Source organism: Pseudorca crassidens, chromosome 16, assembly GCF_039906515.1.
Source record: "Pseudorca crassidens isolate mPseCra1 chromosome 16, mPseCra1.hap1, whole genome shotgun sequence".
Classification (NCBI taxonomy): domain Eukaryota; kingdom Metazoa; phylum Chordata; class Mammalia; order Artiodactyla; family Delphinidae; genus Pseudorca; species Pseudorca crassidens.
This window is the reverse complement of record NC_090311.1, coordinates 45606401-45632426: the sequence shown is the minus strand read 5'-3', so window position 1 is coordinate 45632426 and position 26026 is coordinate 45606401. Positions and strand designations below refer to the sequence as shown.

Here is a 26026-nt window from a genome sequence, read left to right as displayed (position 1 = left end):
GCGACTGGTCTCCAGCCCGCCCGCTTCGGCCGGAGTCAGCAGGCCACTGTTAGTAATATAGGATTAACATCCGGGCCTCTCCTAACCAACAACCACCACCGAACGCAAAAGAAGCACCGGCTCCCGAGCACCCGCAGGCGTCCGGCGGACAGGTCCCGCCCCTGCCCCCGCTGATTGGAGGGCGACGCGAGCACCGGCGAGCGATTGGTACGCGGTGTCACAAAGGGGCGGGGGCGCGGCGACCACTGAGCGTTGCTCTTCGGTTCTTGCCGCGGCGGCGCTCGCGGGGCCGCACCTCCTTACTGGCCTGCGGGTGGGCGAGGGAGTGGACGAGAGCCGGTGAGGGCAAGCGGGCCGGATGGGGAGGGCGCCCAGGGCCGCGGGCCGCTGAGCCGGGCCGCGCTGCCGTCGCTGGCCTCCTGGCCTCGCCCCCTCCGTCGCCGCCGCTGCCCCGATACCGGCGCGGTGGGCCGTCTTCGCGGAGGAGACAGCCTTCACTTTCTGTCCTTCCGCGAGCGCGACGCGGGGTGCCCCGCCCCGTCCGACAGGTGCTGCCCTCCGAGTCGCGGATTCTGACGCGGAGCCTAACCGCTGCCCTCCTGATCTGGCCCATGCGTCTGGGTAGCCGGAGTTTATCCTGGAGGAGCACGGGCTGCGCAGGTGACTCCGTTCTCTTCAAGTGCCTAACACTGAAGGCTCGAGGAGGCGTTGGCTTTGAAGGATTTCACAGTCCCGCTAGGAAATTGATTTCAGAGTTTAGGGTACATGATGTGGTGGATATAATTCTGAAGCTTGTATTTAAAACTTAGGTATATTTCCAGGCTTTAGTAAAAACGGTTCATTAAGAGTCGGTATTTTTAAGGACTGCATAACATGCTAGCTCCCTTTATGTCGGAGGAAGAGTTTAAAAGAAATGCTCTTATATGGCTGTTCTTTACAACAGAGTTTATCGATAAAGCTGATTCCGAGTTACTGAAATTAGTTATTCAGCACTGTTATCGCATTACCTTCTTTAACTTCCCTTTCATCTTTGATGGTTGTGTTTTAAGAACTTTTTCAGAAGGGAGGAGAGAAATGTTTTGGAAATTGATTTAGAAACGTCTTTTGATGCCATTACTTTTTTCCCATGATTTTTTTTAACATCTTTATTGGAGTATAATTGCTTTACAATGGTGTGTTAGTTTCTGCTTTATAACAAAGTGAATCAGCTATACATATACATATATCCCCATATCCCCTCCCTCTTGCGTCTCCCTCCCACCCTCCCTATCCCACCCCTCTAGGTGGTCACAAAGCACCGAGCTGATCTCCCTGTGCTATGCAGCTGCTTCCCACTAGCTATCTGTTTTACATTTGGTAGCGTATATATATATCCATGCCACTCTCTCACTTCGTCCCAGCTTCCCCTACCCCCTCTCCGTGTCCTCAAGTCCATTCTCTACGTCTGCGTCTTTATTCCTGTCCTGCCCCTAGGATCTTCAGAACCTTTTTTTTTTAAATTCCATATATATGTTTAGCATACGGTATTTGTTTTTCTTTCTGACTTCACTCTGTATGACAGTCTCTAGGTCCATCCACCTCACTACAAATAACTCAATATTGTTTCTTTTTATGGCTGAGTAATATTCCATTGTATATATGTGCCACATCTTCTTTATCCATTCATCTGTTGATGGACACTTAGGTTGCTTCCATGTCCTGGCTATTGTAAATAGAGCTGCAATGAACATTGTGGTACATGACTTTTTGAATTATGGTTTTCTCAGGGTATATGCCCAGTAGTGGGATTGCTGGGTTGTATGGTAGCTCTGTTTTTAGTTTTTTTAAGTAACCTCCGTACTGTTCTCCATAGTGGCTGTATCAATTTACATTCCCACCAACAGTGCAAGAGGGTTCCCTTTTCTCCACACCCTCTCCAACATTTATTGTTTGTAGATTTTTTGGTGGTGGCCATTCTGACTGGTGTGAGGTGATACCTCATTGTAGTTTTTTTTTTTTTTCTTTTTTTTGCGGTACGCGGGCCTCTCACGGTTGTGGCCTCTCCTGTTGCGGAGCACAGGCTCCGGACGCGCAGGCTCAGCGGCCATGGCTCACGGGCCCAGCCGCTCCGCGGCATGTGGGATCTTCCCCCACCGGGACACGAACCTGTGTCCCCTGCATCGGCAGGCGGACTCTCAACCACTGCGCCACCAGGGAAGCCCCTCATTGTAGTTTTGATTTGCATTTCTCTAATGATTAGTGATGTTGAGCATCCTTTCATGTGTTTGTTGGCTATCTGTATATCTTCTTTGGAGAAATGTGTACTTAGGTCTTCTGACCAGTTTTGGATTGGGTTGTTTCTATTTTGATATTGAGCTGCATGAGCTGCTTGGAAATTTTGGAGATTAATCCTTTGTCTGTTGCTTCATTTGCAAATATCTTCTTCCATTCTGAGGGTTGTCTTTTCGTCTTGTTTATGGTTTCCTTTGCTGTGCAAAAGCTTTTAAGTTTCATTAGGTCCCACATGTTTATTTTTGTTTTTATTTCCATTCCTCTAGGAGGTGGGTCAAAAAGGATCTTGCTGTGATTTATGTCATAGAGTGTTCTGCCTATGTTTTCCTCTAAGAGTTTTATAGTGTCTAGTCTTACATTTAGGTCTTTAATCCATTTTGAGTTTATTTTTGTGTATGGTGTTCTTCAGTGATCGCTTGGTTATTTAACAGTGTATTGTTTAGCCTCCATATGTTTGTATTTTTTAGTTTTTTTCCTGTAGTAGATATCTAGTCTTATAGCATTGTGGTCAGAAAAGATACTTGATACGATTTCAATTTTCTTAAATTTACCAAGGCTTGATTTGTGACCCAAGATATGATCTATCCTGGAGAATGTTCCATGAGCACTTGAGAAGAAAGTGTATTCTGTTGTTTTTGGATGGAATGTCCTATAAGTATCAATTAAGTCCATCTTGTATAATGTATCATTTAAAGCTTGTGTTTCCTTATTTATTTTCATTTTGGATGATCTGTCCAGTGGTGGAAGTGGGGTGTTAAAGTCCCCTACTATGATTGTGTTACTGTTGATTTCCCCTTTTATGGCAGTTAACATTTGCCTTATGTATTGGGGTGCTCCTCATCTATGTTGGGTGCATAAATATTTACAATTGTTGTATCTTCTTCTTGGATTGATTCCTTGATCATTATGCAGTGTCCTTCTTTGTCTCTTGTAATAGTCTTTATTTTACAGTCTATTTTGTCTGATATGAGAATTGCTACTCCAGCTTTCTTTTTTTTTTTTTTTTGAGGTATGCAGGGCCTCTCACCATTGTGGCCTCTCCTGTTGCGGAGCACAGGCTCCGGACGCGCAGGCTCAGCGGCCATGGCTCACGGGCCAAGCCACTCCGCAGCATGTGGGATCCTCCCAGACCGGGGCACAAACCTGTATCCCCTGCATCGGCAGGCGGACTCTCAACCACTGCACCACCAGGGAAGCCCCTCCAGCTTTCTTTTGATTTCCATTTTCATGGAATATCTTTTTCCATCCGCTCACTTTCAGTCTGTATGTGTCCCTAGGTCTGAAGTGGGTCACTTGTAGACAGCATATATAGAGGTCTTGTTTTTGTATCCATTCAGCCAGTCTGTGTCCTTTGGTTGGCGCATTTAATACATTTACATTTAAGGTAGTTATTGATATGTATGTTCCTATTACCATTTTTTAAATTGTTTTGGGTTTGTTATTGTGGGTCTTCTCCTTCTCTTGTGTTTCCTGCCTAGAGAAGTTCCTTTAGCATTTGTTGTAAAGCTCGTTTGGTGGTGCTGAATTCTCTTAGCTTTTGCTTGTCTGTAAAGGTTTTAATTTCTCTGTCGAATCTGAATGAGATTCTTACTGGGTAGAGTAATCTTGGTTGTAGGTTCTTCCCTTTCATCACTTTAAATATGTTCTGCCACTCCCTTCTGGCTTGCAGTTTCTGCTGAAAGATTAGCTGTTAACCTTATGGGGATTCCCTTGTATATTATTTGTTGTTTTTCCCTTGCTGCTTTTAATATTTTTTTTGTATTTAATTTTTGATAGTTTGATTAATATGTGTCTTAGTGTGTTTCTCCTTGGATTTATCCTGTATGGGACTCTCTGTGCTTCCTGGACTTGATTGACTATTCCTTTCCCGTATTAGGGAAGTTTTCAACTATAATCTCTTCAAATATTTTCTCAGTCCCTTTCTTTTTCTCTTCTTCTTCTGAAACCCCTATAATTTGAATGTTGTTGCATTTAATGTTGTCCCAGAGGTCTCTGAGACTGTTCTCAATTCTTTTCATTCTTTTGACTCCATTACTCTTAATAGCTAAGCATGTTTTTTAAATTATTGGTAAAAATTCTGACGTACTTTTTTCTCTGCCTTCTTCTTTCTTCTTCCTCTTCTATTTTTTAGCTGTCCTTGTATCATTTTCCATCCTGTTTTTGAGTCTCCATTGCCCCTCATTTACCAACATCATAGGGTTCCATAATCTGCTCAGTCAAGCATGCTCTAACACAACTTTCATAAGTTGTCCATGGGGCTTCCTTGGTGGCACAGTGGTTAAGAATCTGCCTGCCAATGCAGGGGACACGGGTCGAGCCCTGGTCCAGGAAGATCCCACATGCTGTGGGGCAACTAAGCCTGTGCACCACAGCTACTGAGCCTGCATTCTAGAGCCCATGAGGCACAACTACTGAAGCCTGTGCGCCTAGAGCCCGTGCTCTGCAACAAGAGAAGCCACCGCAGTGAGAAGCCCGCGCACCACAACGACGAAGAGTAGCCCCAGCTTTCCGCAACTAGAGAAAAACCCGCACGCAGCAACGAAGACCAAACACAGCCAAAAATAAATAAAATAAAATAAATAAATTTATTTAAAAAAAAAAAAGCCCGGGGCTGATTCAGACTTGCCACATCAGTGAGTTCATCCAAGTGTAAAGTGATATGTTTAAAAAAAAAAAAAAAAAAAGGTGTCCACGGACCCCGCCCTTAGTACTGGCTAGGTCTTTGGCCTACTGGAGCTTCCGTTTGCCCCTCTGCTATCATCTAGTCCTCCAGTCTGGCTTAACTAGATTTCCTAGACTTACTTTGCTCTCTGTTACAGTGATTTCTACTGCTGAGGAGAAGTATAATTATTTCCTAGAGGCACACATTTCAGCTTTGAATTTGCTTACCAATCTTGCTTCTTTTTGGATTTTGGAAATTACTGCATTGATTAGGGCCCAAATTTGTGGTGGTGTTCCAGTGCAATTAGTGCTGTTCTAGGTTGCAAGTTTTCTTTTCGCCCATAATTACTCTGTACATTCTTGTTGCAGATGAAGGACTTCCAAATCTGTCTTTATGTTACCTTCTCCCACCATTTGTTTATTATATTTGGGGTATTGTTGTGGAAGACTACTGTGGTGAAAAAAATGGTCTTTATATCTTATGTCTCTAAATTCCTTGGACAGGCACTGGTCACCCATGTCTTTATTTCTGTAATATTCAGTTCGGCATTCCTGACCCCTGACCTCTGTTGCTAGATCTTTTACTATGTAGATAGGAGTGCTCTTGGCTTTGGGGGAACGGACACTGATAATTCTGTAGTACATTCTTATTTGATATAGGATGATAAGTATGTTCTTAAGAATCCACATATTATCCAAAATTGTATTATAAAAGCAGTCATTTCAGTGAGGTAGGAAAAGGGGTTAGGTTCCGTCATTATTCCTACAGACATGTCAATGTATTAAGGATATAAGAGACACAGCCTGAGCAATACAGCCACTTATTTGGCTTTTACTTGAAAGTAGTGGTCTTTTACTACTGTCACCAGCATTATTATTATTATTATTTAATAGATCTTTATCAGAGTATAATTGCTTCACAATACTATGTTAGTTTCTGCTGTACACCAAAGTGAATCAGCCATATGCATGCATATGTCCCCACATCCCCTCCCTCTTGAGCCTCCCTCCCACCCTCCCTGGTCATTGCAAAGCAACGAGCTGATATCCCTGTGCTATGCTGCTGCTTCCCACTAGCTAACTATTTTACATTCGGTAGTGTATATATGTCAATGCTACTCTCACTTCGCCCCAGCTTCCCCCTCCCACCCCATGTCCTTAAGTCCATTCTCTATTTCTACATCTTTATTTCTGCCCTGCAACTAGGTTCATCAGTACCAATTGTTTTCTTTTTTTAGATTCCATATATATGCATTAGCATACGTATTTGTTTTTCTCTTTCTGATTTACTTCACTCTATGACAGACTCTAAGTCCATCCACTTTACAACAAATAACTCAGTTTCACTTTTTTATGGCTGAATAATATTCCATTGTATATATGTGCCACATCTTCTTTATCCATTCATCTGTTGATGGACATTTAGGTTGGTTCCATGTCCTGGCTATTGTAAATAGTGCTGCAGTGAACATTGTGATACATGTCTCTTTTTTTGCGGTACACGGGCCTCTCACTGTTGTGGCCTCTCCCGTTGCGGAGCACAGGCTCTGGACGCGCAGGCTCAGTGGCCATGGCTCACGTGCCTAGCTGCTCCACGGCATGTGGGATCTTCCCGGACCAGGGCACAAACCCGTGTCCCCTGCATCGGCAGGCAGACTCTCAACCACTGCGCCACCAGGGAAGCCCCATGTCTCTTTTGAATTATGGTTTTCTCAGAGTATATGCCCAGTAGTGGGATTGCTGGGTCATATGGTAGTTCTATTTTTAGTTTTTTAAGGAAGCTCCATATTGTTTTCCATAGTGGTTGTATACAACCACTATGCGGGATACACACCAACAGTGTGGGAGGGTTCCCTTTTAACCACACCCTTTCCAGCATTTATTGTTTCTAGATTTTTTGATGATGGCCATTCTGACCAGCATGAGGTCATTGTAGTTTTGATTTGCATTTCTCTAATAATTAGTGACATTGAGAATCTTTTCATGTGCCTCTTGGCCATCTGTATGTCTTCCTTGGTGAAATGTCTGTTTAGGTCTTCTGTCCATCTTTTAATTGGATTGTTTGTTTTTTTGATATTGAGCTCCATGGGTTGTTTGTATATTTTGGAGATTAATCCTTTGTCTGTTGTTTCATTTGCAAATATTTTCTCTCATTCTGAGGGTTGTCTTTTTGTCTTGTTTATGGTTTCCTTTGCTGTGCAAAAGCTTTTAAGTTTAATTAAGTCCCATTTGTTTGTTTTTATTTCCGTTACTCTAGAAGGTGGGTCAAAAAATATCTTGCTGTGGTTTATGTCAAAGAGTATTTTTCCTATGTTCTCCTGTAAGAGTTTTATAGTGTCTGGTCTTATATTTAGGTCTCTAATCCATTTGGAGTTTATTTTTGTGTATAGTGTTAGGTGGTGTTCTAATTTCATTCTTTTACATGTAGCTGTCCAGTTTTCCCAGCACCACTTATTAAAGAGGCTGTCTTTTCTCCATTGTGTGTTCTTACCTCCTTTGTCGTGAATTTGGTGACCATATGTGAGTGTGTTTATCTCTTGGCATTCTATCCTGTACCATTGATCTATATTTCTGTTTTTGTGCCAGTACCATACTGTCTTGATTACTGTAGTTTTGTAGTTTAGTTTGAAGTCAGGGAGCCTGTTTCCTCCAACCTCATTTTCCTTTCTCAAGATTGCTTTGGCTATTCAGGGTCTTTTGTGTTTCTATACGAACTGTAAAATTTTTTGTTCTAATTCACCAGCAGTATTATTAGCATATTACTTTGTGTTATTATATTTATTACTCATTATTTTGATAAAAAGTATAACAGCACTCAGAGCAGCTGTGCTGCCAGCAATAGCTTTTCTTCCTATGGTGCCGTATCTTCAGGAACATTAGCAGTCTGCACAATGCAATTCAGGTTCCCTATTTAATTAATTATATTCATTATGCTTAATTATATTAAATATACTCCCTAGTTAATTGATGAATTTTATATATTGGTTTTATATATTGAGCTATGGTGAATTTTTATAACTCAATATAATTAATATAATTAATATAATTAACTATATTGAGTTATAAAAATTCACTGTAGCAGAAATCTCTGTACGTTATGAGTTGCGTAAATATTGGTGGAGTTAGTTTGGAATGAGTAATGATTCCTATGGGAAACCAACATTTCTCCAAACAAACTTTTATAGCATAACCAAACACTTCTTCATGTCTAAAGCAGGGATAATACCTTACCTATATTACAGGTTTGCTCTAAAACTCAGTTGAGAGGATGAATATTTATTTACTCTTTCATTGAACAAACCTTTAATGAGTACCAATATGTACAAAACACTGTGCTAGGTGATGGGGTGGTAAATCAGATGCCCTTCCCTTAAGGAGCCTACAATTTAGTAGAATAAGAAAGTCATGTAAAAAATGAAATTGATTGTAATGGATGCCATATATGATGGAGGTCAGGGTGTGAAGGGGAGGAACTGTAAACGGCTTTGTGGAATAGTTTCTATTCGACTTGAGTCTTGAAAGATCACAGGTGCTTGTCAGGTAGCCAAGTGTGGGAATGGTGGTAAGTAGAGGAAAGCAGGAGCAACGATATAGAGACCAGTGTTTTCTGAAGCCGCAGTTACAAATGATTAGAGGATAGAAGTACCAGATATATTGCAGGATGGGATGAGGTATGTGTATAAATAAAATAGGGCTGGAAGGTGAGATGCATGATCTTAGGAGCCTTTCTAAGGAGTCTGAATTCTGTAGACAGTGGGAAGCCATCGTGGGACCTTGAGCTAAGAAATAACATGATCAATTCTACATTTTAAAAAGATAACTGTGCTTCACATCATATGTCATTAGGGAAATGCAAATTAAAACAATGAGATACTATTATATGCCTATTAGAATGGTCAAAATCCAGAACACTGACAACATCAAATGCTGGTGAGGATGTGGAGCAGTAGGAGCTCTTATTCCTTCCTGGTGGGAACGCAATATAGAACAGCCACTTTTGAAGACACTTTGGCAGTTTCTTACAAAACTAAACATACCCTTACTGTAAGATCTAGCAGTTGTACTCACTGGTGTTTACCCCGGTAAGTTGAAAACTTATACGTCTACACAAAAACCTGCACATGGATGTTTATAGTGGCTTTACTCATAAACTATTCTGTGTGATACTATAATGATGGGTACATTACTATACATTTGTGGAAATCAATAGAATTTGCAACACCAAGAATGAACCCTAATGTGAACTATGGCCTTTGAGTGATAATGATGTGTCAATGTAGGTTCATCTGTTGTAACAAATACACCACTCTGGTGTAGGTTGTTGATGGTGGGAGAGGCTGTGCATGTGTGGGGGCAGGGAGTGTGTGGGAACTGTCTGTACTTCTGCCTAATTTTGCAGCGAACCTAAAACTGCTCTAAACAATAGTTTATTTAAAAGGAAAAAAAATTCAGGCTTTAGGCTAACTTAGATTCATTTCCCTCATTTAGTCTGAATTGATGGTTTCACCCCAGTGCATTCTAAAGTCAAATATTAAAAAATTTTAGAACTTTGAGTGACCTTTCCCCCTATTATCTATAGATAATTAAGAGTAAAGTAATTTCTGAACTATGTGATGTGATACCCTAATCCAGTTTTTATTAAACTTTCTTTTTTTAAAAAAGATAACTGTTGACATCCTAGAGAATGGATCAGAAGAGTGAAGGGCAGGTGTCAAGGATTATAGCTAGGCTATCAAAGTTGCTCAGTTAAGAGCTAATGAAGACCTGAACTAAGTCCTAATCAGTGTGGCTGGAGAAGGTCACAGATTATAGAAATGTTAAGTTGTACTGTTAGGATTAGATACCTTGAGGCTAGCAGAAAAATCTAAAATGATTCCTAGCTTTCTGGCTTAAGTGATTAGGTTAATGGTGGTACCCTTTACCAAGATGGAGACTGTAGGACAAGAAGGAGGTTTGTAGGAAAGATGATTAGTTTTGGACGTGTTGGATTTCAGGTGTCTGTCTTGTATCCAGATTTTACTTGATTTTAAAGATTTATTTATTATTTATTTATTTTGTTTATTTTTGGCTGCATCAGGTCTTAGTTGTGGCACTTGGGATCTTCGTTGAGGCATGTGGGATCTTTTGTTGTGGTGCACGGGCTTCTCTCTAGTTGTGGCATGCGGGTTTTCTCCTCTCCAGTTGTGGCGTGCAGGCTCCAGGGTACATAGGCTCTGTAGTTTGCAGCACGTGGGCTGTAGCTGAGGTGCGTGAGCTCAGTAGTTGTGGTGTGCGGGCTTAGTTGCCCCATGGCATGTGGGATCTTAGTCCCCTGACCAGGGATCGAACCCACGTCCCATGCTTTGTAAGGCAGATTCTTTACCACTGGACCACCAGGCAAGTACCTATTTTTATTTTTTTAAAAATGTTTATTTATTTATTTATGTGGCTGCATCAGGTCTTGGTTGTGGCACGTGAGCTCTTTGTTGTGGCGTGTAGGCTTCTCTCTAGTTGTGGCGTGTGGGTTCCAGAGTGTGCGGGCTCAGTAGTTGCGGCACATGGGCTTTCTAGTTGTGGCACGCGGGCTCTAGAGCATGTGGGCTTAGTTGCCCCATGGTATGTGGGATCTTTGTTCCCCAACCAGGGATTAAACCGGTGTCCCCTGCATTGGAAGGTGGATTCTTTTTTTTTTAAAATAAATTTATTTATTTATTTATTTATTTTTGGCTGCGTTGGGTCTTCGTTGCTGTGCACAGGCTTTCTCTAGTTGTGGCGAGTGGGGGCTACTCTTCGTTGCGGTGCACCGGTTTCTCACTCTGGTGGCTTCTCTTGCTGTGGAGCACGGACTCTAGACGTGTGGACTTCAGTAGTTGTGGCATGCGGGCTCAGTAGTTGTGGCTCATGGGCTCTAGAGCGCAGGCTCAGTAGTTGTGGCACACGGGCTTAGTTGTTCTGCGGCATGTGGGATCTTCCTGGGCCAGGGCTTGAACCCGTGTCCTCTGCATTGGCAGGTGGATTCTTAACCACTACGCCACGAGGGAAGTCCCCTGGAAGGTGGATTCTTAACCACTGGACCACCAGGGAAGTTCCTAGTATCCAGATTTTAGATACCTGTGAAAATCATGTCTATAGAATGGAGATGTAGGTTATTAATCAAACCACAAGTTTTAAAAAATAACTTCTCCTTAATCACATTGTTATGAAAATTGCGGTGACTTCAGTGATATATCCTTTGGCAAAAAAAAGTAAAAAATTTATCACCCATTTTTCTTCTTCATTCCTGCACTGCCCTAGTGTTCACATTCTGTTCACCTAGTCTTACAGATATTCTTCCCCCACTCTGAGGCTTTACCCATTCTGAAATACATTCAAGAGTCTACCTACCTTTAGGGAATACTTCTCAACTTATTTTATGAGGGCAGTATTACCTTGATATCAAACCAGACACTAGATCAATAACTTGTATGGATATAGACACAAAAATCTTCAAAAAATACTAACAAACTAAATCTAGTAACATATATAAATGATTACAGACCATATACAAATGGATTTATCCCACTGATTCAAGGTTGGTTCAATATATCAAAAAGCAGTCAATGTAATACACCATATTAATAGAATATGAGACAAAAACCACATGATCATCTGAGACACTAAAGTATTTGACAAAATCTAACACTGTGATTTAAAAAAGACAACTGACACCTAAACTAAGTAGGAATAGAAGGGAACGTTCTCCATCTGATAAAGATTACCTATGAAAACCCCACAGCTAAAATCATAACTCGTGGTGAGAGGCTGAATGATTTTCCCTACAACAGGAAAAAGACAAGAATGTTTGCTCTTACCACTTCTATTCAACCTGTATTGGAGATTCCAGGCAGGGCAATTAGGTAAGAAAAGGAAATAAAGGTCATCTAGATGGGAAAGGAAGAAGTTAAAATTTCTGTTTGTAGTTGACATTATCTTGTATGTAGAAAATCCTAAGGAATCCACTTAGAAAAATACTGGAACTACTGAGTTCAGCAAGGTTGCAGTGAACAAGACCAATATATTAAAATCAATTGTATTTTTATACACTAGCAATGAGCAATGTGACAAAGGAACTAAGAACAATTTCATTGATAGTGACATCAAAAAGAACAAAATTCTTAGAAACACGTTTTTAAAATACAAAACGTATAATCTGAAAGCTATAAAACATTGTTGAAAGCAATTAAAGAAGTTATAAATAAACTGAAAGATATTGCATGTTGATGGATTATAAGACTTAATATTGTTAAGATGGTAATACTATCCAAATTAATCTGTAGACTGAACACAGTCCTTATCAAAATCCCAACTGGTGTTTCTGCAAAATACACAAGCTGATCCTATAATTCCTATGGAAATTCAGATGACCCAGAATAGCCAACAATCTTGAAAGAGAAGAACAAGTTAGAAGACTCACACTTCCCGATCTCAAAACTTACTACAAAGCTACAAAGACAGTATGCTACTGGCATAAGGATAGACATATAGATCAATGGAACAGAATTGAGGTTATGGTCAGCTGTTTTTCAACAAGGGTGCCAAGACAATTCAATGAATTTAGAATAGTCTTTCTAACAAATGGTGCTGAGACAACTGGTTATTTGTCTGCAAAAGAATAGATCTGTACCCCTATTGTACAACAACCACAAAAATAAATTCAAAATGGACTATAGACCTAAATGTAAGGGCTACACTATACAATTCTTAGAAAAATATGTACTGGTCAATTGTTATTACCTTGCATTAGGCAAAGCTTTTAAAATATGACACCCAAAGTATAAGCAACAGAAGAAAAATAGTCAAATTGGGCTTCATTAAAATTAAAAACTTTTGTGCTTCAAAGGAAACTATCAAGAAAGTTAAAAGACAACCCATGAAATTGGAGAAAATATTTGTGAATCATATATCCGTTAAACAGCTTGTATCTGGAAAGTGTTAGACATAAATAACTCAATGGACAGGATCTGTATGGACTTTCTGAATAGACATTTCTGTAAAGAATATGTGCAAATGGGTACTAAGCACATAAAAAGATTCTTAACATCATTAGTCATTAAGGCAAATCACAACCACAGTGAGACACTACTTCATACACACTACGATGGCTTTAATCAAAAGACAATAAAATGTATTGGCAAGGATGTGAAGAAATCCAAACCCTTGTTCATTGTTGGTGGGAATGTAAAATGGTTTAGACCACTTTTGAAAACAGTATGGTAGTCCCACAAATTGCTAAACACAGGGTTACCACACAACCCATCAGTTCCACTTCTAGATATATATGGAAGAGAAAGGAAAAAACATGTCTATCACAGACTTGTAATTGAGTGTTCTCATAGCATTATTCATAATAGGCAAAAATTGGAAACAACCCAGAATGCCCATCAACTGATGGCTGGATAAGTAACGTGGTACATCCTTATAATGGACTATTATTCAGAAATAAAAAAGAATGAAGTACTGATACATCTTAGAACATGGATGAACTTTGAAAACATTATGCTAAGTGAAAGAAGCTGGTCACAAAAGTTTACATATTGTATGATTCTATTTATGTGAAATGTCCAGAATAGGCAAAATTTTAAAAACAAAGTAGATTAGTGATTGCCTAGGGCTGAGAGAGACAGAATTTAGGAGTGTGTCTAAAGAATAAGAGGTTCCTTTTACGGTTGATGAGAATGTTCTAAAAATGATTATGGTGATGGTTGTACAATTTTGTAACCATGCTAAAGCCCAGTAAATTTTAGGCTTTAAATGGGTGAATTTTATGGTATATAAATTATATCGCCATAAAGGTACTGAAAAGGTTTACCTACTTCTCCAGAAAGAATATGTATCATTTGTCCTTTTAGTTTAAGTTCAAGCCCCCTCCGCCTTTTCAAAGTTTTCACTGATTAATAGCAATTTATCAATTTGATTATTCCTATTCTCCTAATTATACACTTAGAATTTATTTTAGTATTTCTGTTGGTTGTGTTTGCCTTTCATATTCATTAGCCATTGTATGTTTGTGTGTAGAGATTATGTCTAATGTCTGTTACCAGTATTAACCTCATCTCAGTGCTATACTGGTGGACAACCTTTGGAAACCCAAATTCTTATTGATTATTTAGTGAATCCTACTTTTAAGATGGTTACTATTCCTTTTATCCAGTGTGATTCAGATGTACAATGGCTATAACATACTTTGTATGGGTTATAAAATGTAATTTACGTGTTTTAGGAAAGGATGTGCATAAGTTATTCAAAGTCTTGCAAATATATACCTACATGTGGAGTTCATTGGTTTAAATATCATTAACAAAAAAACATATTTGTTGAGCATGTAGTGTAAGTAACTGCTGAGCTCTAGTAAGATAAAGTGTAGCAAATATACCTGTTCTTAATAATCTTACACTCTAATTGGGAGAGTGAGTTCAAAGACAATTGTGTAAAGTTCAGGATTAGGCCTAGTAAGCACTAAAATGAATTCCGGGCTCTCTGGAAGGCTGATATGGGCCAGAGTTGAGAAAATCTTTGTGGAGGAATGAGACTTTCACATAGGCTTGTTAAAAAAACATTATTCTTGTTTTTTAGGTACAAAACTCAAAACATGAACAACGATATATATTACCAATGTTCAAAGCTGATTTGGTTAGAACTGGAATACAGTTGCCTACAACATATTCCAGAGGAATTAGAAAAGTCAAAGTAATGGATAACAGAAAAGATCCTCCATTCTTCAATGAAGATAACATGGGACCATTTTACTACAGACTTCCTTTCTATGATACCATGGAGCTCTTCATTGAAACACTGACTGGAACGTGTTTTGAGCTGAGAGTTTCACGCTTTGAAGCTGTTATTTCTGTGAAAGCAAAAATTCGAAGATTGGAAGGTACTAGTCTTTCTTGTTTTGTAGGATATGAGGATTAAATTTGTTCTTCAAGAGTGTATAATAACTTTTTAGCTTTTGTTATGGAGAAATGTCAAACATACATGGAATTAGAAAGAAATGGAGAATGAATCCTTATATACGTCCTACTCAGCTTCAACGGTTATCAATTCATGAACTGTTTTTTCCATTCCTGCATTTCCCCCACTCTGTTCCCTTTCTACCAGATTCTTTTGAATCAAAGCAAATCCCTGGCATTATGTTAATGGTGTGAAATAATATTTTAAAATAGTTTTTCAACAGGTTATGATGATGTGAAGATTCTGCAATAACTACCTTACAGTGATAATTGAATTCCCTTTTATTGACCCTGTTTACTTTTTTAGAGTGCTTTGTGAATTCTTTTTTTTTTTTTTTTTTTTTGCGGTACGCGAGCCTTTCACTGTTATGGCCTCTCCCGTTGCGGAGCACAGGCTCCGGACGCGCAGGCTCAGCGGCTATGACTCACGGGCCCAGCCGCTCCACGGCATGTGGGATCTTCCCGGACTGGGGCACGAACCCGCGTCCCCTGCAACGACAGGCGGACTCCCAACCACTGCGCCACCAGGGAAGCCCTACTTTTTCTTTTTTTAATGTGGAGATTTTCTGGGAAGAGTTTTTGGTTTACATTTACATAGATTTGAAGTTTCCTCAGTATAGCAGGGATACTGAATATTGTATAATGTCTCTTTTGTGGTTAGCGTATTTGTGAAAAGTGTTATAAATTACTTTGTGTTAAAATTAGTCTTTTTCTTTGTACTTGGCAGATTTCTGAAATAAGTGGTATTTGCCATTTATAGTTGTTAAAATCCAGTAAAGACTAGAAAATTTTCCATATAACACTAAATGGATCTTTGCTTTTTGAGCCAGCTGGAACTTGCTTGTAATATAAAGGTAGAAACTAGCATGCCCTCCAGCTCAGTTTAAGTTCAGAATTATAGAAGGATGAGGAGGATTGGAATTTTTTATCTTTGTAAAGTCAGGGATCCTGGTATCTGAGTTTCTGAAATTTGGTATTCCTCTAGTAACTAAGTTCTATTGAAGTTAGTGACCAGCTGAGTCCAATGACCACATCAGTACACCCATTAATGGCACATGAAGCTTTTCTGTCCCCAAATGATTTGGTGAAATACAGAGTCAGAATAGTTTATTTTGACTTTTCCTGCTCTTTTATTTATATGATGGTGTAATGATATCTTTTTAGGAGCGGTAAGATTTAAAAAAAACCCTCTTGTGTTCTAAGTAATCTCTGCATTTTTTCCTGCTTTCAGGCATTTTGAATAATCTCCGTGCAGCAGAAGCACTCTAGAGGGCATCCTGTTTAGTTCTCTTAATGGCAGAAGAGTAGATTTGGGCTTAGGAAAGATTAGGGGCTCATCCCAGGGAAAAATTTACTGACAGAGTTGGACCAGAGCCAAGATATAGGCTACTTGTCCCCTGTAGGAGGAGACATAGGGTAAGAGCAATGACTTTGTAGTTATTAGACAGTTGAAACCTAGTTTAGACATTTATAAAACGAATATACTTATTGGGAGATTAAATGAGGTAATATGTAAAATCTCTACAGTCTTTGTCTGCTTGGGCTGTCACAATAAAATAGCATAGACTGGGAGGCTTAAACAACAGAAATTTATTTTCTCACAGTTCCAGAGCCTGAAACTCTGAGATCAGGGTACCAGCATGATTAGATTCTGGTGAGGCTTTCTTCCTGACTTGTAGACAGATTTGTTTTCACTGTGTCCTCACATGGGCATCTCTTCTTATAAGGGCTTGGATCCAACCATAAGGGCCTTACCCTCATGACCTCATCTAAACCTAATTATCTCCCAAAGGCCCCATCTCCGAATACCATCACTTTGAGGGTTAGGACTTCAAGATATAAATTTTGGGGGGATACAGTTCAGTCCATAGCACTTACCACTAGTGGCCAATAGATCTTAATTCCTGTTCCCATTCCCCATCCTTCTAGCCCTCACACCTTCTTTCCCTCCTATTCTCTAAACTTTTGTAACTTCTTGCAGCCCGTGGGCAGGGATAGTCACTCTGCTCTTCAGGAGGCTTTAAGAGGGCATCCTTCATGTAAAATTAATTTTAATCCTTTTCTAGGTGATATTTCTATTTCTACCCAGGATGACATTTGAGGATAACATGGTGGGTAAGACTCTCCAAGATAAAAGGATATGGAGTAGGTAGGATAGGAAGGCAGAGGTGACACTGTTCAGTTTAATCCTTCAGGGAAATGGTTGCCCTGCCAGACTGCTTTTCCTTTTGGGCAACTTTTGGGAAGCTGGGAACTAGAGCATAGTGGGAGATAGGAGGGTAGATGGAGGGGACTGCAGAGAAAGGGTTGAAAGAGTGTGCTGGATTAGGAATGATGAGGCTGTAGTACCTACAAGGGGACTTTAAATGGGTCTTGAAGGGACAGGAGCAACTGAAGCCAGACTGCCTGATTTCAGATTACCAACTGAGTAAATTACTTAACCTCTCTTTACCTCAGTTGTGCTAATTTAAAATGGGACTAATAATAGTACCTAGTTCAGAGTTGTCCTCAGGATTAAATGAATTCAATGAAAAGCATTTAGCAGAGCATCTGTGCTCTTTATGAGGGGAAAATGGTTAGTCTGTGGAGATAGTGCAATATGTACCAAAGGATATAAGAGCCATGCCCTTGGGAGGAGATGTAATTTAGTTCTCTTGAGTTTCCAGAGAAGGAAAATTCTTTGGAGCTTATCATTACCTAAAGTAGTGTTCTGCGAAGAAGAGTACATGGTACTCAGAGGATAGGAATTTGGAAAGAAAAAAATGTTCCAAGAAATGTAAGGGATTATTGTCAGCTGGTTTTTTATTGCCGTGGGCAGTGGATTCCCTGTACTTGCCATCAAATCATTGGCATTACCGCTCCCTAATAAAGATTTCTCTTCCGTACATGGGATAGGATTGTTTCCCTGGCCAACTTTATGAGTTGGTGGGACCATGTTAATAGTTCTGGCCAGTGAGCTATGAATGGAAGTCTCCATCAGCCTGGGTCCCTGAGTGACTATAGTGAGCAGAGCCCTCCTGACATGCATTAGACATGTAACTTGAGCAAAAAATAAATCTTTGTCTTAAGCCATTGACGTTTTGGGGATGGTTTGGAGTAAGTTCAATATAACCTACTTTATTTTGCCTGATACAGTATCAACTAGGGATCCAGTTTTTTCACTTTATAAATAATTGGCTATATAAATACCACTTATTGAATTAGTCTAGTCTTTTCTCACTAAAGTAATTTCATACCTGTCATGTTTTACATTTTTATATGCACACAACTCTTAATCACCTGATGTGTCCCCCCATGCCAAAATTATACTGTCTTACTTATTGTAATACAATTTATAAGTTTTGATAGCTGATTGTATCCATACATATTAAGGATTATGTCGTCTCGGAGAACTGACCCCTTTATCACTAGGTAATGCCCCTCTTTATCTCGGATATTTTTCCTTGCTCTGTAGCCTGTTCTGTCTGCAATTAATATAGCTACTCTAGCTTTTTTTTTTGATTAGCATTAGCATAATATATCGTTTTCCATCCCTTTACTTCTTTTTCCCTCAGTTTTATTGAGGTATAATTGACAAATAAAATTGTATCCGTCCCTGTACTTTTTTTATATCCAGCTATATTACTATTTATTTTATTTTATTTTATTTTTTTAACATCTTTATTGCAGTATAATTGCTTTACAATGGTGTGTTAGTTTCTGCTTTATAACAAAGTGAATCAGCTATACATATACATATATCCCCATATCTCGTCCCTCTTGCATCTCCCTCCCTCCCACCCTCCCTATCCCACCCCTCTAGGTGGTCACAAAGCACCGAGCTGATCTCCCTGTGCTATGCGGCTGCTTCCCACTAGCTATTGGTTTTACATTTGGTATTATATATATATCCGATGTGGCACATACATACAATGGAATATTACTCAGCCATAAAAAGAAACGAAATTGAGTTATTTGTAGTGAGGTGGATGGACCTAGAGTCTGTCATACAGAGTGAAGTAAGTCAGAAAGAGAAAAGCAAATACCGTATGCTAACACATATATATGGAATCCAAAAAAAAAAAATGGTCATGAAGAACGTAGCGACAGGATGGGAATAAAGACAGGACGGGAATAAAGACGCAGACCTACTAGAGAATAGACTTGAGGACATGGGGAGGGGGAAGGGTAAGCTGGGACAAAGTGAGAGAGTGGCATGGACATATATACATCCCTCTACTTTTAATCTATATATATCTTTATATTTAAAGTGGATTTCTTATAGACAACATGTAGTTGGGTCTTGTTTTTTGACCCACTCTGACAATCTCTGTCTTTTAATTGGTTTATTGAGGCAATTGATGTTTAAAATGATTACTGATATAGTTGAATTAATAACTACCATATCTGTTTCTATTTTCTACTCATTGCCCTTATTCTTTGTTCCTTCTTTAATGCTCTTTCTTTCTTTATGTAGATCTATATCATTTTCCTTTTCTCTGAAGAACTTCATTTCCTGCAAGGCAGTTGTACTAGCAACAAATTATCTCAAATTTTTCTTATCTGAGAAACTCTATTTCTCCTTCACTTTTGAAGGATAATTTCATAGGGTACAGAATTCTAGGTTGGTGGTCTTTTTCTTTCAACATTCTAAATATTTTACTCCACTCTCTTCTTGCTTATAGGATTTGGGATAAGAAGGTTCCTGTAATTATTATCCATATGGTTTTTCCTCTGTCTTCTTTGAAGACTTTCTCTTTGTCTTTGCTTTTCTGCAGTTTGATATAACATGCCTAGGTGTAGATTTTAAAATTTTTATCCTATTTATCCATCACAATCCTTCTGATGTGCAGCTATCCTATATGGTGTTCTCTGAGCTTCCTAATCTGTGCTTTGGTGTATCTCATTAATTTTGGAAAATTCTGGGTCATTATTACTTAAACTATTTCTTCTGTTCCAATTTTCTCTTTCTTCTAGTATTCCAGTTACACGTTTTGAAAAATTTCAATAGTTCTTTGATGTTCCTTTTTTTAAAAATTCTTTTTTCTCTTTACATTTTGATTTGAGAAGTTCCTGTTGACATTTCTTTCAGTTCACTGATTCTTTCCTTGCCTTACCCAGTCTGCTGATGAGTGAGCCTGTCAAAGGCATATCTTTTTCCATCCCTTTACTTCTTTTTTCCCCAGCTTTATTGAGCTTCCTTTTGCTTATATGTAATACACATGCATTTGAGATTTATTCATATTGTTCCATATATCAATAGTTCATTCCGTTTATGGTTGAGTAGTTTTCCATTGTATGGATATACTACACTTACTCATTCCCAAGTTGAGGACACTTCAGTTTTTGGTGATTTTGAATAAGGCCATTTTAACTTTCATGTACAGTTTTGGTTGGGTTTTTTTTGCGGTACGCGGGCCTCTCACTGTTGTGGCCTCTCCCGTTGCGGAGCACAGGCTCCGGACGCGCAGGCTCAGCGGCCATGGCTCACAGGCCCAGCCGCTCTGCGGCATGTGGGATCTTCCCGGACCGGGGAACGAACCCGTGTCCCCTGCATCGGCAGGCAGACTCTCAACCACTGCGCCACCAGGGAAGCCCTGAGATTGGGTTTTTTTGGTGGATTCTATAGGGTTTTCCATGTTCTTAGATCATGTCATCAGTGAATATAGTTTTACTTCTTCCTTTCCAATCTCAATACTTTTTATTTTTGTTTCTTGCCTAATTGTCCTGACTAGAACCGTCAGTAAAATGTTAAATAGAAATGGTGAAAGTGAACATCCGTGTCTTATTTCTTATCTTAGGGGGACAGCTTTCATCCTTTTACGGTTAGATATGGTGGTTACTGATTGTTGTTTTATAGAGACTGTATACCAGCTTGAGGAAATTTCCTTCAATTCCTATTTGTTCAATGTTTTCTCATGAAATAATTGGATTTTGTCACATGCACTTTCTGTATCTATTGAGATGATCATGTGGTTTGTGTGCACTCCTGGGATGAATCCCACTTGGTCGTGGTAGATAATCCTTCTGATGTGCAGCTAGATTCTGTTTGCTAGTATTTTGTTGAGGATATTTGCAACTATATTCACAAGGGATATTAGTCTGTTGTTTTATTTTCCTGTAATATCTTTGGTGTTTACTAGTAACCCAGTAATACTGCCCTGACAGAAGGAGTTGGTAAGTTTTCTGTCCTCTTTTACTTTTTGTGAGAGTTTGTGAAAGATTATGTTAATCCTTTAAATCAGGGGTCCCCATCCCACGGGCTGCAGACTGATACCAGTCCGCAGCCTGTTAGGAACCAGGCCGCACAGCAAGAGGTGAGCAGCAGGTGAGTGAGCGAACAAAGCTTCATCTTTGTGGACCACCTGGAGGGGTGGGATAGGGAGGGTGGGAGGGAGGGAGACGCAAGAGGGAAGAGATATGGGAACATATGTATATGTATAACTGATTCACTTTGATATAAAGCAGAAACTAACACACCATTGTAAAGCAATTATACCCCAATAAAGATGTAAAAAAAAAAAAAAAAAGCTTCATCTGCTGCTTCCGATAGCTCGCATTACCACCTGAACCATCTCCCCGCCCACCGCCCCCCATCCGTGGAAGAATTGTCTTCCATGAAACCCATCCCTGGTGCCAAAAAGGTTGGGGACCAATGCTTTAAATTAAATGTTTGGCAGAATTTAGCATTAATGTCTGGTCCTGAGCTCTTTTTGTTGGATGTTCTTTGATTACTGACTCAATCTCTACTTTTTAGGTTTATTCAGATATTCTGTTTCTTCTTGATTCAGTTTTCATAGTTTGTGAGTTTCTAGGAATTATTCCATTTCATGCAGCTTGTTTAATTTTTGTAAAGTCAGTAGCAATGTGTCCACTTTCATTCCTGATTTTTGTGATTTGAGTCTCCCTTTTCTTAGTCTAGCTAAAGTTTTGTCAATTTTGTTACTTTTTTGAAATTACTGATTTCCTTAGTTTTCTCTATTGTTTATTTTGTTTACTCTACTTTATTATTTCTTTCTCCTCCTTGCTTTGAGTTTAGTTTGGTGTTCTGTTTTAGTTTCTTAAGGTGGAAGTTTAAATTATTGATTTGAGATCTTTTCTTCTTTAATGTAGGTGTTTATAGCTATAAATTATAAATATATTAATATTGTCTTTTGTATTTACCTATGTATTTTTTTTTTACCAATGTTCTTTATTTCTTTGTGTGGATTCAAGGTAGCCTCTAGTGTTCCTTCATTGTAGCCTGAAGGACTCCTTTTAACATTTTTTGTATGACAGGCTGCTAGTGACAAACTCTTTCAATTTTTGTTTGTCTGAATTGTCTTAATTCTTGTCCATTTTTGAAGGTTAATTTCATTATATATAGAATTATTGGTTGACAGGTTTTTTTTTCTTTTGGCACTTTGAATATGTCATCTTTTTGCCTTCTGTCTTCCATGGTTTCCGATTAGGAATCAGCTGTTAATCTTATTGACCATGCCTTTGTTTGAAAAGTAACTCTTCTCTTGCTGCTTTCAAGATTCTCTCTTTGTCTCTGTTTGTCAGTCCCCTGTTCAAAACCTTCCAGTGGCTTCCCATCACAATCAAAGTAAAATCCAAATGCACTACTGTTGCATTTAAAGTTTTTCTTACATATATCTTTTTTTTTTTTTTTTGCGGTACGCAGGCCTCTCACTGTTGGGGCCTCTCCCGTTGCGGAGCACAGGCTCCGGACGCGCAGGCTCAGTGGCCATGGCTCACGGGCCCAGCCGCTCCACGTCATGTGGGATACTCCCGTACCGGGGCACGAACCCGCGTCCCCTGCATCGACAGGCTGACTCTCAACAACTGCGCCATCAGGGAAGCCCCCTACATGTATCTTTAACCCTGTTTTATTACTTTCCATTTTAGTAATTCTACTTGAGGCACACCACCTTTTTACTCTTTCTTCAATAAGACCAGCATCTTCCTGCTTGAAGGTATCTCCTCCTCCAGATACAGTTATTGTTCATTCTCTCACTTTATTAAAATTCTCAAAGGGAATTCCCTGGTGTTCTGGTGGTTAGGACTGTGTACTGTTACTGCAGAGGGCCTGGGTTCAATCCCTGGTCAGGGAACTAAAGATCCCACAAGCTGTGTGGCATGGCCAAAAAAAATTCTCACATGTCATTTCCTCATGCCTTTCTTAACCACTCTTATTAAAAATATACTTCCCACTCCTACATGTGCCAGTCGCTCTTTATCTTTACCCTGCTGTACTGGTTTTCATTACATTGAATAACCTGGCATTATATTATAGGTGAATGTATGGATGAATGGTTGGATTTATTAGTAGTATTATTTTTAAGTAAAATCTAAGCATCATGAGGTCGTGGTCTTTTTCTTATTCACCAGTGTATTTTTAACCCAGAGACTAATGTCTGACATAGAATAAGCATTCAAATATTTGAGTGAAGGAAATCCAGAGTGATGTTTAATAGTTCTTAACTGTATCTAACTGAAATGTGGTCATCTAGTATAGATTATTTTTCCATTTGAGACATTAAAATATGTAATCTCTTTGTATATGCCATTCCTTCTCTAGTTTATTCTCATAAAGCTCTTTCTACCATTACTTTTTGCATTTTCTGAAGTGACTACAACCCTACAACGTTTTCAAAAGTACTTTAACGTCTTTGTTTTGACAGTATGTATGTACTACATGTACTTACCACATAATGTTAATCTTAAGAATTAAAGTGGAAATTGGCAATGTTGAGTAGAAATATATGTATTCAGTTTAATAAGAAACCAGGAATGGAAATAATTTTCAGTTTATTGGTTTTCTCAATTTCTTTCTTTTAGATAAGCATTTTAAAAATTAATGAATTTTGTTAGAGCAATTTTCAGATCACAATAAAACTGAACAAAAACTAGAGATTTCCTGTAGACTGTATGCCCTCCACCCTCCCTTGTACAACCTCTCCCACTATCAACATCTCACACTAGAGTGAGGCATTTGTTATAGTTGATGAACCTACATTGGCATACCATTTTCACCTAAAGTCCATAGTTTACATTACATAGTTTACATAATGATATATTTACCATTATAGTACTATAGAAGATAATTTCATTGCCCTAAAAGTTCTCTGTGCTGTCCCTATTCATTCCTCCCTCTTCTCAACCCCTGGAAGCCATATTCTTTTTACTGTCTATTCCATAGTTTTGTATTTTCCAGAATGTCATATAGTTGAAATCATAGAGTATGTAGCCTTTTCAGATTGGCTTCTTCCCATTAGCAATATGCATTTATGTTTCCTCCATGCCTTCTAATGGCTTGATAGTTTATTTCTTTATAACACTGAACACTGCTTAGATCTTTATAACACTCCCATTGTCTTCATGTACCCCAGTTTAATTACCCATTCATCTACTGAAGGACATCTTGGTTGCTTCAAGTTTTGGCGATTATGAATAAAGATGCTATAAACATCCATGTGCAGGTTTTTGTGTGGGCATAAGTTTTCAGCTCTTTTAGGAAAATACCAAGGAGTGTGATTGCTGGATTGTATGGTAAGAGTATGTTTAGTTTTGTACAAAACTGCCAAGGTGACTGTACCATTTTGCATTCCCACCAGCGTTGAATGAGGGTTCCTATTGCTGTACATCCTTGCCAGCATTTGATGATGTCAGTGTTCTGGATTTTGGCCATTCTAATAGGTGTGTAGTGGTATTTCATTGTCATTTTAATTTGAATTTCACTAATGACATATGATGTTGAACATCTTTTCAAATGCTTACTTGTTATCTGTATATCTTCTTGGGTAAAGTGTCTGTTCAGGTCTTTAACCCATTTTTAAATTTTAAGTTGTTTCTTTTCTTATTGTTGTTTGTTTTCTCCCAGTCTGTGGCATGTCTTCTCATTCTCTTGACATTGTCTTTTTCAGAGCAGTAGTGTATAATTTTAATGAAGTCTAGCTTATCGATTATTTCTTTCATGTATCATGCTTTTGGTGTTGTATCTAAAAAGTCATCACCATACCCAAGGTCATGTAGGTTTTTCTGCTTGTTATCATCTAGGAGTTTTATAGTTTTGCATTTTACATTTAGGACTCTGATCCATTTTGAGTTTATTTCTGTGAAGCATATAAGGTCTGAGACCAGATTATTTTTAATTTTTTTTGCATGTGGATGTCCAGTTGTTCCAGCACTATTTGTGGAAAAGACTATCTTTGCTCCATTATATTACCTTCACTCTCTTGTCAAAGATCACTTGACTATATTTTTGTGGGTGTATTTCTGTGCTCTCTATTCTATTGATTATATTTGTTTATTCTTTCATCATTACCACGCTGTCTTGATTGCTGTAACTTTATAGTAAGTCTTGAAGTTGCATAGTGTCAGTCTTCAAACTCTGTTCTTCAGTATTGGAATCACTATTCTGGGTCTTTTGCCTTTCCATATAAACTTTACAATAAGTTTATTGATAGCCACAAAACATGCTAAGATCTTGATGGGATTGTGTTGTATCTACAGATCAAGATGGGAAGAACTGACATCTTGACAATATTGAGTCTTCCAGTCCATGAATGTGGAATCTCTCTCTAGTTATTTGGTTATTATTTGATATCTTTCATTACTATTTTATAGTTTTCCTCATATAGCTCTCATACATATTTATTAGATTCATACCTAAGTTTTAAAATTATATTTGGTGCTAACATAAATGATAATGTATTTTCAATTTCAAATTCCACTTGACCATTGCTGGTATATAAAAAAGTGATAGACTTTAGTATATTAATCTGGTATCCTGCGACCTTGCTATAATCTAATTGCTTATCAGTTCCAGGAGTTTTTTTGTTGACTCTTTTTGGATTTTTCTACATAGACAATCATGTCATATGCAAACAAAGACAGTTTTGTAACTTCTTCCCAATCTGTATACTTTTCATTTCCTTTTCTTGTTTTATTGCATTAGCTAGGACTTCCAGTACAATATTCAAAAGCAGTAGTGAGGGGAGACATCCTTGCCTTGTTACTGATCTTAGCAGGAAATCTTTGAATTTCGAACAATTAAGTGTGTAGGGTTTTTGTTTTTGTTTTGGTTTTTTTTTGGTCAAATTGAGGAAGTTCCCCTCTATTCCTAATTTGCTGGGAACTTTTATGAAGAATGAATGTTAGAT

The 26026-nt window shown here is 38.7% G+C and overlaps 1 protein-coding gene across 2 annotated transcripts in view; it reads left to right on the top strand.

Annotated features, from left to right (window-relative positions):
- The first annotated feature begins 77 nt into the window (after positions 1-77).
- Positions 78-26026, top strand: part of ZFAND4 (zinc finger AN1-type containing 4) — a 72668-nt gene continuing 46719 nt past the window's right edge. The window contains exons 1-2 of one of the 2 annotated variants that reach the window (XM_067710204.1): positions 78-207; positions 14524-14824. In XM_067710204.1, coding sequence (XP_067566305.1) covers positions 14563-14824 — 262 coding nt within the window. In that variant the 5' untranslated portion in view covers positions 78-207; positions 14524-14562. Of the gene's footprint in view, positions 208-283; positions 661-14523; positions 14825-26026 lie in introns of those variants that run through there. The other variant, XM_067710203.1, reaches the window with a different exon arrangement.